This window comes from Varanus komodoensis, unplaced genomic scaffold (genome assembly GCF_004798865.1).
Source record: "Varanus komodoensis strain SLA01 unplaced genomic scaffold, ASM479886v1 scaffold50, whole genome shotgun sequence".
Lineage (NCBI taxonomy): Eukaryota > Metazoa > Chordata > Lepidosauria > Squamata > Varanidae > Varanus > Varanus komodoensis.
Window position 1 is genome coordinate 1,577,630 of NW_025336088.1, and position 15,006 is coordinate 1,592,635.

Below are 15,006 nucleotides of genomic sequence, written 5' to 3' on the forward strand. Positions count from 1 at the left end.
GAGCAGAAGAGAGGGGGACATGGGGAGGAGTAGGTCTAGCAGGTCACAGGGAAAATGGGGTGTGTACGAGAGAGAATCTAATCATTTATTTATAACCACCTGCCAGGCATCTGGGGCAATGTAAAATCCAAGAAGCAAAGAACAAAAGAGTAAAATGGTGTGAGAGAAGGAAGAGGGTGCACACACAAACAAAAGGCACAACCAGGCAAATAATCATTCAGATCTAGTAAAACACATCCTGCTGGATTTACATAATTTCTACATGGGATCCCTCAAACCACCATTGCATCACTTCTGTCTTCTCCACAATGAAGCTACGAAATGCAAATTGAGTGCTGCCATGGTACAAAATCATAGATCTTCGTATTTACAACAGATCCCCTCAAAATTCCCATCAGATCATAGGCCACCATGTGTCCACAAAAGCCTTCTCAGTTTTGAAGGTGGTTCTGTTGGCACCCTGTGTAAAAATCATGAGGATGCAAGAAGATCACTGCTTCAGATCTACCTTTTTGTGCTATGACAGCATTGGCAAGTGCTGGATCTCTAATTTCTATAGATGTTTACTGTAAGACACCAATGAATGTTAGCTTTCATTTGATAGTGGTTTAGAGAGTGCCTAACATTAAACAAAAATGGAAGTTCCAGAAGAATTAAAATTTTTGCTCTAGATCTGCCTTGTACCCAGACACCATGGAAAAGCCAGGAATGTATATGTGTGCTTTTTGCCCACCCATGGAGAAAGTGAGGAGATAAGTTGCTCACTGGACTTCCACATAATGCAAATGCATTCATGGGCCCCCAGAGATTGGGAACTGTTGGCTAGACACTTGTGTTGGTTGCTACTTCAGAGTATGCTTATTGGTATGTGTCTTATTTTCCGCAGATTGCTAAAGCTAAAGGCATCCTAAAGAACTTCTTGATAGAGCCTTTTGTTCCACACAAACAGGTTAGTTTTGATTGTATGCATGCCCTGAGAGGGATGGATCTCTGTGTGTAGAAGTAACATGGCAACAAGACTGCCTGTGTACATCTTTGTTGCAGTTCCTATGCATTCTAACTGCGGACCTCTCTTATTCCTTGAAGGGGCCCTGTTGAAAGTGAGGGGTGGAAGGTTGCCCTAGCTAAGCCTGGTGATGCTGAGAGTTGAAGTCCAACACATCTGCAAAGTACCACGTTGTCATAGGGAGAGGATTACTTCCTTTCAACGGCTCTTTGATTCTTGGCTAGTGTTATTCAGTTCTTGCACCCCAGCTGGTTCTACTAGCTGGCATTGTGCTTCCTACTATTCATTGTAGTCACAGGTAGTCAACCTGGGAATCAGGCTGTGGGCCTGATTGTAGAACTGATAGATAGTGCTAATCTGAGCAGAGTTTGGACCTGATGGCCTTTTAAGTTCTATGATACTATGAAAATTTTTACTAGCTGAGGAACTAGACTGTTCTTGCCCAAGGAAACACCAGCACAGCTGGAAATTGGTGGCGTATGAATGATTTCCTTTTTGTGTTCTGGATACATATAACCCTTGATTGTCAACCTAGTAAAAACTTACTAATTTGGTGTCTCAAATTCACAGACACAGGAATTCTATGTGTGCATTTACGCAGCACGTGAGGGGGACTATGTGCTATTCTACCACCAAGGTGGTGTGGATGTGGGAGATGTTGATGCCAAGGCTCAGAAACTGTTGGTGCGTGTGGATGAGAAGCTGGATGAATCTGATGTCAAGAAGCATCTCTTGGTGCACGCTCCACTGGACAAGAAAGAGTAATTCTGAGACATTTCTTTGTTTTGTGCTAACTTTGGGTTATGATCAGGAAGGTGCTTTATGGTGCTGTTGTGCTTAAATAACCAAATAGTATCAGATAGTCCAGGGTGATGTGTATCTCCTAGCTCACAGTAAGAAACCTGTATGAAGTCATCTGAGGATATTTCAAAGGTCTCCTCTGCTTAGCCTCTGTATAATGAACAGAAGCATTCTGGACTGGTCTCACTGTGAAGGAACATGAAGGAATTGCTTTAGGTGGAAGACTTCAGAGAAGTCATGGTCTTCCTCTAAAATCCACCAGATGCTCACACATGAGCTTCAGAGCAGGACTTCCTAGGATGAAACACTGCTTCCAAGTAGACCTGAGAGAAGGGGATCTATGTTTTGTGTTTATGTGGTATTAAGGCCCACCTGTGCCCCAGCATTTCTCAACATCTAAGTACCTATACCTTAATATTTGCAAAAGGTAGTTCTTTGCTATTTCTTTCTCTTATGTCTTGTGATCTCTGGTGTGTGCATATTGGATGTACATGTTGGTGGGTTTAAGGGGGACCTCTTTTTTAAGTGACATTTAAGATACAGAATAAATGAACTTCAGGAACATGTCAAGGGCAGTTAATCACTGTCTCTGAGTCTGACTCATTCATGACTGGATCTCTGAGTCATCAGTTGGACCAAAGGCAGACCAAAGGGCTATTGATAGAGATATAGAACAGGCCAAGTGTGGATGGCAGGTGCCTTGCTACATGCCTGCTTTTTTAATTAATTAAAATGTTTGTAGGTTTTTCCACTCAGTGTCTTGTGCATTTTTTTCTGTAGTGTCTTGGCAAGCTTCATCTCTGGTCTGTTTAATCTTTATGAAGACTTATACTTCACATACCTGGAAATCAATCCACTAGGTAACTTCTGTATTTTGTTGGGGGATCGGTTCCGTTTCATTCTATATTCTGCAATGTGGAATAGAAAATGAAGATGAATGCATGGAGTAATTTAAATGAGTCCTCCTTCATGAATTAGGAATGCAGAACATACCTGTCATTCTTTAAGAATGCTGACACAAATTAACTTCTTCAGAAATTAATTCTGACATCAGGCTCTAGAAGAATGCTAAATACAAAGACTTCCAACAGTACAAAAGAACCAGGTGTGACTTTCCACATATCATTATTTTTCTCTTGTTTATGTGTTTCAAATAGCAGCAAAATATTATTCTTCCTGCTGTTTTTACAAAAGAGAGAGAGGGATGATGCCTTGTTCGATATAGCACCTGGTATGGTCCTAAAAGATCCTGCATCAAAATAGGTGCTTTTTCTCTTTCATATGTGGTGTTTTCACTCCCCCACTGCATTGTCCCCACAACAATTCTGACGTATAAATTTGGCTGAGAATTGATGCACTTGCTTCTAGTGCATTCCAGCCTTCATGTTCTCAATGAGTGGCCACATGAGAAGGACACTCAGGGTGGATGTTCTTGAAGGACACCCAAGGCACAACTGTATAGACAAAAGTTGTCCTTCAGATAACCTGGTCCTAAGCTATTAAGGGGCTTATTAAGTACCACCCAAAGTAGGCACCAAAAATTAGGTTTCCCACTGTAATTGCATGATTGTACCCTTTTCTTTAGGATATCAAATATATTTGAATTTTACATATGTTCATAAATCTGTGCTGTACATTTCTGCATCAAGCTGACTAATTTAGAGAGCATCACATAATGAGTGCTTTTCTCTGTTAGCAGCAGCTGAGCAACAGTTCACTTTTACCTGATCCTTTTTCTTTTTTTCTCCCTTCAAATAAAGTTGTAACTTCAGATGGTGTTTACGTACTAGACCTGGCTGCAAAGATAGACGTGACAGCTGACTACCTCTGCAAAGTGAAATGGGGTGATGTTGAATTCCCTCCTCCCTTTGGAAGAGAGGCTTATCCAGAGGCAAGTGAAAGGACTTCTTTTGGTATGGTGTTTAAGAATTAGATTCCCTAAACCAGGCGTGAACAACTTCAGGAGGTTTGGAAGCCATTTTTGATTCCCGAACCTCCCTTTGCAGGCCGCCTCCACAGTCCAAAATCTGTCTCTTATGTTCAGCAGAATGTTGCCAGCCAGCATCTTACATCTGGGCATTTTAAAAAGCTTAATAATTGTAATGATGCATAAACAAGAGTCATAGTCTATTTGTCTGTGTTTTAAATTGTAGCCTGGCCAAGAAATCCATTTAGATATTCTTTTCATTTGATTTTTCCCTCTCTCCTAACTATATGCTATGGTTCAGTTGCTGATGTTTAATCCAATTTGGCAAGTCTTCTAATGAATGAATTTTAATCATAGCTTCATTGTATCATCCCTTCCCCCACCTCCCCCCATCACGCACTAGAAAGGGCTCTTAAGAATTTTAATGAATGTAGGCCTCACTTCTGGAAGAACTGAAATGAAAGTGTGGTTTGAGGAATCTCCCATAGGAAGTTTTATAAACCAAGTTCTGTTCCCTTACAAGTAACTTTTATCAGTCCTTTTTTTTTTTTTTGATTGGGCATGTCAGTCTCTCTTGTAGTGGTTGTGGTGATTTGATAGCACTGAAACTGAGGTAGGAAGAACCTTCTCCTCCCACTTCCCCTCACCCCTGCCTTTCTGGTGTTCTGTAGCATTCTTTGAACCCCAGGATTCTTTGAATCCCAGGTAGGCCTGCTTCTTTCTCCTGTTCTTTCAGATTATATATTTGTACCATAAAATTCAAAATGGTTTGAAGTGGAACAAGGGCTGGACCCACTTCTAAAAAAATCTCTCCTGTCACTATAAAAAAAGATCCTGGGTGCAAGTGACGTTATCTTCATTATTCTCAGTGCCTACAAATAGCACATGCATCCAGAGTCTGTATGCTGCTGGAGTTGGAGTATATTCTTGCTCAGGAACTCCTCAGATCTGATGCCAGTTCTGTAGGGTAGTTTACAGTATTTATGTCAAGGTTCTCCACAAGGAATTCAGAGGAGGGGGTTGACGATTCTTTGGAAAGGATTTCTAGCCCTTCACAATTCCTATGGTCTCTTGGGTGGGAGAGGATCCATGGCAGTTGCCTTGCCTTCTGGCCTCAGAATGTGGGACTAGATAGTGTAGGCTTCCAAATCCATGTTTGGTAACATGCATGAGTGGGCACCTTTGCAGGGGTAACGGGTGGGAGAGAGCTGAGTATAATGTTATCCACCTCCTCTATACAGAGAGAGAGAGACAGAGAGACAGAGAGAGAGAGAGAGATTTCCCTTTCTTCTGTAGATGCCATGCCTGTGAGACTGAGTGCCTTCCTCCACTTGGGACTTCCCTCCACCCAGACATACATCTGGTTTTGTGGTGTAGCTGGGATGGGATATTGATTTGCAGGGGGAAATTTGTGTATGTAGAGGAAGAATTATGCATCCCTTCCTTCTAGCTCTCCCCTACAAATACTCCTGGGTATTCAGTCTGATGAATGTTGATTCTAATTTTATTTGGACTCTTGTCTGCAGGAAGCCTATATTGCGGATCTAGATGCCAAGAGTGGTGCCAGCTTAAAACTGACAATTTTGAATCCCAAGGGCCGGATCTGGACCATGGTGGCTGGAGGTGGTGCTTCTGTGGTCTACAGGTACCAAATTCAGGATCTCTGGGAGTGGTCTAGTAGTTACATAGTATGAGAAGAAGTGTGGCCTTGCATAACCACACTGTCAAAATATATGCATTGTTCGTCCTGAACTCCCAGAAATCCATAATTCAATTAACTGTCACTCATTCTTCCTTGCCTAATCATCTTGCTCCTATTAAACTGTCTGAGAAATGAAACTTGAGATAGAGGTTTTCAGGAAACATGTATTTTCAGATACATCTCTTCTCTTCTCACTCTTTCCGGCATGGCACTTTTCATGTTTAGGCATGTTTGCTGATTCTGAAATGATGCTTAGGGTGGCATTTGGACAATGCAATGTTTCTGTTTTTGCTAGTGCCCTTGTGCTTCCAGGACAGTTTAGAACTGCTTATCTGTGAACATAACACCATACAAACACACAATCTAATAATATTTATTTATTTAGGATATTTATATGCTGTCCTATTGCAAAAGCCTCAGGATGGCTTACATAAATAGAATACAAATATCAACATAAATAAATTATTGACCCACTCTGGCTACAGTTAAACTATAATAGTAAAGAATACAATATTAAAACTTATTAAAATATTGATGAAATAAAAAGGTCTTAACCTGGTGCCGAAAAACATATAATGATGGCGCCAGGCAGACCTCTCTGGGGAGTGCATTCCATAGTCAGGGTGCCACCGCAGAGAAGGCCCTCCTCCGGGTGCTCTGCCTCCTAATATCTTTCACAGCGGGTTCCCGGAGGAGGGCTTCTGCTGCCGATCTCATGGGGCGGGAGGGCAAATAGGGAAGAAGACGTTCCTTTAAGTATCCAGGTCCCAAGCCATTTAGGGCTTTATAGGTAATAACCAGCACCTTGAATTGAGCCCGGACTTCAATGGGAAGCCAGTGGAGCTGATAGAGGACTGGGGTTATGTGAGAGTAATGCCCAGTCCCCGTCAGCATCCTGGCAGCTCTGTTTTGCACCATCTGAAGTATCCGGACTGTCTTCAAGGGCAGCCCCATGTAAAGAGCATTACAGAAATCCAACCGGGAAGTAACCAATGCATGTGTCACTGTTGCTAGGCAATCTTCCTCCAGGTAGGGACGCAACTGATGGATTAGCCGAAGCTGAAGGAAGGCGCTCCTCACACCGCAGTCACTTGAGCTTCCAAGGACAGCTCCGGGTCAAGGAGCACTCTTGTCCGTTAGAGGGAGTGCAACCCCATCCAGGGCAAGGCCCAAGTCACCTACCCAGGAGCTCGAATCACCCACCAACAGGACCTCCGTCTTGTCTGGATTGAGTTTCAGTTTATTGGCCCTCATCCAGCTCATTACCTCGACCAGGCACCGGTTCAATACAGCTACTGCCTCACCTGGGTTGGTTGAAAAAGAGAAGTAGAGCTGGGTGTCATCAGCATACTGATGACTCCGCAGCCCAAACCTCCTGATGACCTCTCCCAGCGGTTTCATGTAGATATTAAATAGCAAGGGGGACAAAATGGAACCCTGCAGAACTCCATGGCATAATTGCCATGGTGCAGAACCAAAGTCCCCCAGCACCACCTTCTGGAATCGGCCGTCAAGGTAGGAGTGGAACCACTGCCAAGCAGTGCCTCCTAGTCCTAGTCCCGCCAGCCTATCCAGGAGGATACCATGGTCGATGGTATCGAAAGCCACTGAGAGGTCCAGGAGAACCAACAGGGACGCACTCCCCTGTCTCTCTCCCTGCACAGGTCATCATACAGGGCGACCAAGGCAGATTCAGTACCATACCCGGGTCTGAAGCCGGACTGAAATGGGTCCAGATAATCAGTTTCATCCAAGAGTGCTTGGAGTTGTCCCGCTACCACCCGTTCCAACACCTTGCCCAAAAACGGGATGTTGGCCACAGGTCTTTAATTGGTGACCATCTCTGGATCCAGAGACACCTTCTTTAGGACAGGCCTGATTATTGCCTCCTTTAAAGGAGTGGGCAACCGGCCGTCCCTCAGAGAGGCATTAATAACCTCCAGGATCTAGGAACCAATCCTGTGTTTGGCTTTGGTCAGCAGCCAGGAAGGGCAAGGGTCGAGTAAGCAGGTGGTAGGACATACTTGTCCAAGCACCTTGTCCACATCATTGGACTTCAGTAACTGAAATTAATCCATTAATAATAATCTGATACCTGTCTTGCAATCCTGAATATCTCTGCTTTCTTCACATTGCTTTTAGACCTCTGTTTGTAGTCCTCATGGCTTGTGTAGTGTAGTGAGAACTGACAAAAGGCTAGGTTTTCAGAGTTCTGCAGGTAAGTTTCAGTGTACAGCATGGCTCCATATCCTGATGTTTGAAAGGCAGTGCAATTCTGCAGCAGTTCCTCCCAGCTGACAGTATGGAAGGGAAGAGCAACATCTAGTTCATTTCCAAACACTGTACATGTTTTGTCAAAGCATGGTTCATACCTTTAAACACATGTCTGTAAAAAGATTCTTTATGAGAAAGAGACATTTCCAATCCCTGCTTATTTTCAACAATTTTTCCCAAAGAAAATTTCTGTTCATTAAATCAGAACCAACTTTTAGTTCAATAAATGTAGCAGAGTGCTGCTCACCAATCCACAGTATATTCGAATATCAAATTGGACAAGTTGAAGCAAGTGTCAATGCCAGACCTTCCATGTCTAAAGCCGGCCTGTTTTTCCATTATGAAATTTTGTTCTCCCTGATCTTCTAATTTCAGAGAAAAGTAGCACATATTTTTGCAGATACAGCAATTAACACAATAAGTCCATCATTTCTGGGATCCCATCAATTTCCTTTTTTGAATCATGGAAATGCAATACTAAGCTTCCAGATGTTAGGGATACAACTTGCATTATTTATATGAGTTACCAGGACAGCAAAAACGGTATTCCACTCATTTACATTACTTTGAAGAGCCCAGGTGACATAAAATCCTAATCTGGTGCCTCATCATTCCATAATGACTGCATAAGGGGCTTTCTTTTCTGCATAGTAACATGAACCCATATGGGAAATCTCTCTGCCAAGTCACAACCCTGTGCTGTTATACAATGAATGAGCATTTTAGCAACTGTAGTGGGATTTTCTGACTCATAAGAACTTAGCTGATTTTCTTGCTTCTGCTCTGTTTGTCACCCCAGAGTAGAGTACAATGCAGCCTAATTCTCAGTCCACTTTACATGAGGGTTTTTGAACATCCATGGGTCTCCAGATTAATCTCTCTAACATCATTTATGTGCCTTCCACTTAGTGACACCATCTGTGACCTTGGTGGGGTAAATGAACTGGCCAACTATGGTGAATACTCTGGAGCTCCCAGTGAACAGCAAACCTATGATTATGCCAAGACCATCCTCTCCCTCATGACACGGGAAAAGCACCCAGAAGGTAATGGAGGAAGGTGCAGGAATTCTTTCTTGGTGGGCTTCTGCATGCCTTCCTGCTGTGGCTTGTGAGCAGGTTGATGCTGCAGCCAGGGTTCCTCTAACATCCATGGGTGACATGGTGCATATGTGCAGGAAATCTGAACCAGTGCTGGACTGATCAGGGAAAAGGAAGTGATAGCAAGCAAGCAAGAAACAGATGAGAATGGGGAGAAAGCAGGAAGGAGGACATGCAAAAATAGAGAACTGAGGGTTAGGAGAGTGAAGAGAAGGAAGCAAGAGTGAGAGCAAAGGAAAGAGGAAGACCTCATGTCTGACCAGGGGCTGCTCCTGCCTGATACTGGGAAGATTGTGGCCTTCTAGCCTCACTACCTGCCATTCTGGAGCTTTCTGTGCTGACCCCTGTCTGGCAGATCCTAGCCTCAACCAGACCTCACAGAGTATTTACCGTGACAGTTCTCCATTGTTCCCACCAAAGGCTTTGTCCTGTCATGCCTCAGTGAAGCATTATAGGCATTGTGGCTGGTTTGTTTTGGGAAGATATCCTCCCAGCCTGACAATGCTGTTACAGTTGGTGATGATGAGTGACTGGGTTGATGCAAGGGCTGTCAAAACACACACAGGAGCATTTCCTAGACAGTTGGATGGAACCATGCTGGCAGTCACTATATGCACATTGGTTAAAGTGAATTATTACTGTGTTGAAGTATCCTCCCTATCAGCTGCTCCAGACCCAGGACTGCATTCCAGTTTTCTTACCAAGCTGCTTCTTTCTTGTTTTTTTTCCCCTCCACAAGGCAAAATCCTGATCATCGGAGGGAGTATTGCTAATTTTACCAATGTGGCTGCCACCTTTAAGGTAAAAATGATCCTGAGACAATACCCGCATGTATGTTTATGATCAGCTGCTTGCACTAGACTTGAAAGAAACACTGTTATTGTACTTAGGTCATCACAGGGTTGAAGTGGATTGCTCTGTCTCCTTTTCTGTCATTGTAATTATCATGCACTGGCAAAACCAATTTGTCCTTGTGCCTTTCCCCCATCCCCAGCCCTGTTTTGAGTCAAAGCAAGGTGGGGGTGAGGGGAAAAGGACCCAGCGCAGTAGGGCAGGGCAGGAAAATGGCTGCAGTTGTGAGCAGCGGTGACATGGAAATCTTTTGTAGGTTTGACAGCAGAAGTGAACCAACCCAAATTGGCCTCAATTCCTAATCAGCACTGAAGCTCAGGATAGGGCTCTTGCCTGGAAATCTTAATAGAGATGAGGCATTGGAGTACTGAGCAGTAGATGCTGTACCTATTGCAGAAAGAAGTGTCACATCCACTGCTGGGCACAGTGCAGTGGTGCACATAACTTTGCTTCCCAAGTTAAATGGAAAATGTAAAGATCAGATGCTTTGCTTTAGGCAAAACTGTTTATTCAGCCAGCCAAGAGACATGTAACCATGCAGGGGGATAGTTATTGAAAGCCAGCATTGCCTCCCCCTCTGCAAACACTCAGAAACTGAATGAAGCGAAAGGATATGCTGGTTTTAACTGCAGAAGAGATCAGCAACAAAATCTGTGCAGACACTTAAAAGCTTTCTACATGACTTTTGGTTGTCTGCCTCAGCCCCAAGTTTTCAGCCATGTCCTGGTTTTGCAACAGTTTGGGCTTTCTTAAAGGGCACTGCACATGCTACAAACTAAGCCCCTGTAACTATCACAGTGTCCTACAGCAGCTTCCTGAGAATTGTCACCTTGTGAAAGTGCCGAGAACTGGAACCTCATCAGCACACAACTGCAATTTTCAAGGTTGCTTATTATGGGATGGGGAGGGGGGAACCAAAACAACTAATTTTAAGTTTGTCTGATAGAAATGATCTTTAGAAGAAGGCAAAGATAAACTATGTATTCATTAGAATTATATTCCACCTCTTTTCCTTACAGGAACTCTGGGCAGCTTACATCATTCTCCTCCTCTTGCTCTCAGTCTTATTCCCACAACAACCACCCTGTGAAGAGGGTCTGAGAGTCTGGGACTGGCCCAAAGTCTCCCAGTTGGCTCCATGGCTGAGCAGGCATGAGAACATAAATCATCCGAGTCCCAGTCCCATGCTCTTAACCACTACACTACACTGGTTCTTAACAGAATGGGAAGAAAGAAGTACTTATGCATATGTGCACTCTTATTTTTAAAAAATGTGCTTTGTTGCAGGGCATTGTTCGTGCCATTAAAGATTATCAGGGCCCTTTGAAAGAGCATGAGGTGAGGATCTTTGTGAGGAGAGGAGGCCCAAACTATCAAGAAGGCTTGCGTGTCATGGGGGAAGTAGGTAAGAAGGTTCCCACCAATTGTTTGAATTTAGTTTCTTTCCTTTCATTTGTTGCTCCTTTATAAACTTGACTGTGGAGTCTCATTAAAGAGAGTGAAAGCTGGCAACGCAGGGTACCATCAGGCCCTCTGGCAGGGCTGAGATAAAGGGCCACCCATGTATCAGTCCATCCCTCTGTCCATCCATGAGCCCAGATACATGCTTTTCAGCTTGCTTTTCCCATTTGAACTGCAAGGGATGCTCTGTCAGAGCATTTCTGTTCCAAATGTCGGGGGAATTGAAGGAACAATTGAGTTGCATAAATGGAGAAGTTCAGGCAGAAAAAGGGCCTGGTAGGAAAGAGTGACAACAACAGGCAGTGTCCATGGTGGCCATAAGTCAGTGAGCCCCTCAATTCAAAATGTGGCCTTGTTTAAAAAACATTGTCTGACTGGGGCATTAAAGGCTTGGTTGACTTTGCATTTTCCATCCTGTGGTGGACAGTGTTTTGCATGATTTAAATGTGAGGCCTCAGCCATGTTCACAAGCTGGATTAAATGGAGATAATGTGTTGTCATCTTCACTATTTTCTGTGCTGAATTTCCTTATGACCTCACTGTTTACCATTCTCCCCACCACCACTGCATGTACTGTAAAAAAAACCCTGAAACGCTCCATAGTACTCAATGCACCTGATAAAGAGGACTAGAGTCCATGAAAACTTGTTGCAAAATAAATGCCTTTAAGGTGCCGCAAGACTCTTTCCTGTTCTTGCTGCAATAGACTAACACAACTACCCTCTGGAAATTACAAGCAGAGAAGAAAGCATCTCTGAATAAGGCCTGTCACGAAGGGGTATGGAGAATTGGTTAGCAATACTTTAGATACAGAATTCCCCCAGCTAAAGTGGGGAGCTGTACTCATAAAAATATCACAAGATGATGCCAAAGAAATGGATGACTTAAACTCTGGGTTCTGCTTGTGCCCTCCAAAGAATGCAATTATTTTGTTCAAGGACATCTGACCATCTCTCATCAAGTCATCAGTAAATCTAGATGGTGCTGCATTTTGGATGGAGAAGCATCTGATTTGACTAAACTGATACAGAATGTTCAATCGCTCTGTGAAAAAAGCAATTCTCATTGCTGTAGGACAGGGAAAGTTGCCAGTTGTGCTGGGATTGAAATATCACATGAGGCCGTTTGAGAAGAGATCCAAGGACATAGCAAAGCCAAGGAACTTGGAACTCTGAGTCAAGGCATTTGGAGGAAGGCTATAACACAAGCAGGGCACTCAGAAAGGGGAAATGGGGAATGATGCTTGTGGAAAGGGCAGAGCTGGAGAATGAAGGGAACAAATTGAAGACGGTACTCCACAGAAATGTCACAGTACTTAAAGTCATGAGGGCATGTATGCTATGTGGCAAAGAAGCGATGAAAAAGCTGAGAGAGAAAACAGTGTCCTGGAAAGCAAGAACCTGAGAAAACAGGTGTTGAAGGGTTACACCTGAAAAAAGGGGAAGAGTTAATAAGAAAGTATGGCTAGAATATAGCCAGGATTGTGCAGTCTTGTCTGAATCTCAGCAAGGTCTTAGATCTGTCTTACAGCAGAAGAACTCAGAGCAATCTACAAGGGGCAGCATTTGCTGGACTGTACTGATTCAAACTGCAACAGGAACTGGAAGGCTTGCCTGTTTAAATTATTCCCTATTCATATATATTCTCTGCCCATGCAAAACTAACACACTGAGAAAACTGGAGCATTTGCACATGGCAATTTCCCCTCTCACTCCCAACCTAAAATGCATCTCATGACTGTTCTGATGAGGTGGTTCCCTGCAGTCAGAATCTTAAACTTGGGGACTGGGTCAGATTTGATAGCTCTGGGCTTCCAGTTTCCCAGTTTCACATTTATTAAGGTCAAGCAGATACAGGAGTTTTCAGTTTGTCAGTTTTCTGGTGAAGCACAAGTGCTAAACATGCAACACTGATAAAGGTGCTAGCAAATTTTACGCAGGATGTGCTGCAGAATGGTTGAAGGGGCCATTCCCACTTTTGCCATATGAGCTGCCAGGTTTTTAACTGCGACTGCATTAAGATGGCTACTCTGCCCTAACCACTTCCTTTCCTGTAATACTGTTGCCATTCAGAACCTCCTGATTCTGTCATTAGTAAATACAGATGTAAGATGGGGCATCTTTGTCCTATCACATCTGCAGGTTGAGCCTTCAAAGGTTGACTGAAACCTGATCTGTTTCTGTTCTTTGTGTGTTTAGGAAAAACTACTGGCATTCCTATTCATGTCTTTGGTACGGAGACTCATATGACTGCTATTGTTGGCATGGCCCTCGGACACCGACCCATTCCAAACCAGCCTCCCACAGCAGCCCACACTGCAAACTTTCTCCTAAATGCCAGTGGCAGCTCTTCAGTAAGTCTTTCTTGCACATCAGTGCATGTTTGGTTCACCACATAGAGGATGACAAGGAGAGGAACCCTGGCCTAGCTTCCCTGGTGTGCTAGCCTTCTTTGTATGGAGGAGCATTCAATAACGTGGTCCTCCCACCTACCATCTGAGGTGATCCAGTCCAAAGAAGATATGACCACCTCAATGAAAACTAAGTTTGTGTCTGTAGAACAGCAGGGAGAGCCCTCATATGACTCATTTGGTGTTTTGGTGCTCTATATTCTCATAACATGCAGGAAAATGTAGTTCAAGCAAAATAAACAAATACATGCAGGATATGTTAACCTGTAAATTGCATAGTGGTTGCCATTTCAAATCAATTTATTCTTGCTTTGTTGTCTTGAATGTAAGAAGGTTTTGGAATGTAGCACTTTCTCCTAAACAGTCTGAATTTTCCACCAAAATTCTTGCCTTCATTGAGGGACACAGACCAATACAATCCTGTAGCATTTATTTGCTTGATTTATACCCCATCTGTCTACCAAAAAATGACACTCAAGTCAGTTCAGTGGCATGCCTTCTGCCATGTCTCTGTTTCTAACACTGGTCTCTGGCTTCTCTCCTTTCCTTCAGACCCCAGCACCAAGCAGAACGGCATCTTTTTCTGAGTGTAAACCTGATGAATTTGCTCCAGCTAAGAAGGCAAAGCAAACAGCACCATCTGGTAAGCTCTAGGTTTATGTTGGTTTGCTAATTTTCTGCTCTATTGGAGTATTTTCCTCCTCAGTTTCCAGCTGCTTCTGTGCCGTTCTTCAGCCTGTTCAGGTAATCTGGATGAGATATAATACCATGTGGAACAGGGAGGAGAAGCTGGATTAGGTGGGTTGAGTGTTAACTAGGGATAGTGCATGAAATGTGACTGTCTGACAGTTTCCAAAGGGTATCTCAAATAAGATACATGTTCATCTTATAATCTGTTGTGCGTGGGACAAAAGGGATGGTTTTAAAAACACAGGAAAGGCAAATTTACATTGAACAGCAGAGAAAGCCCCCCTAAAGCAGAGAGGCAGCTACAAATCAGAGCCTTCCATCCACCAGAGGCCCCCTTTTCAGTATAAGAGTATGCATGCTCTGTGCACATAGTTGCATCCGTGTAGCCTATTGCTGCAAGTATGAGGTCATATGGAGTGAAGCAGGGTTTGCCGCTTCCATGGCTAACCTAGCAGTTTTGATGCCTGCAATGCAAACCTCTGCTTTTGGGAGTCACTGAGGAAGTTTTACCTGCCGAGGGTGGTTCTTTCCCTGGAAACTTATGCCTCCATTGGCACCACAAGAGTATTGTGCATCCCTGGTGCAGACTGTCCTACAGGTTGAGAACTGTTGATTTTTGAGGGGAGAGTAGGTCATAGTGGAATATGTAATGGCTGATTCTTTGAGGCCATTTTATGCCAAGACATCTCCTTTTCCCCTGCCCAGTAAGATCCCAAGGAATCCCAGGGCTCCTTGAAATAAAATGTGAAAGCCAGTATATTAAGTTGAAAACATAGCTGCCCA

General features: G+C 43.6%; 1 protein-coding gene across 2 annotated transcripts in view; it reads left to right on the top strand.

Annotated features, from left to right (window-relative positions):
- ACLY (ATP citrate lyase) overlaps positions 1–15,006 on the top strand; it is a 59,981-nt gene that overhangs the window by 15,899 nt on the left and 29,076 nt on the right. For both annotated transcript variants that reach the window (XM_044447069.1, XM_044447070.1), the window contains exons 4-13: positions 887–949; positions 1,577–1,767; positions 2,588–2,667; positions 3,568–3,698; positions 5,261–5,379; positions 8,620–8,756; positions 9,550–9,611; positions 10,950–11,067; positions 13,322–13,476; positions 14,086–14,176. In XM_044447069.1, the coding sequence (XP_044303004.1) occupies positions 887–949; positions 1,577–1,767; positions 2,588–2,667; positions 3,568–3,698; positions 5,261–5,379; positions 8,620–8,756; positions 9,550–9,611; positions 10,950–11,067; positions 13,322–13,476; positions 14,086–14,176 (1,147 nt within the window). The remainder of the gene's footprint in view (positions 1–886; positions 950–1,576; positions 1,768–2,587; positions 2,668–3,567; positions 3,699–5,260; positions 5,380–8,619; positions 8,757–9,549; positions 9,612–10,949; positions 11,068–13,321; positions 13,477–14,085; positions 14,177–15,006) is intronic.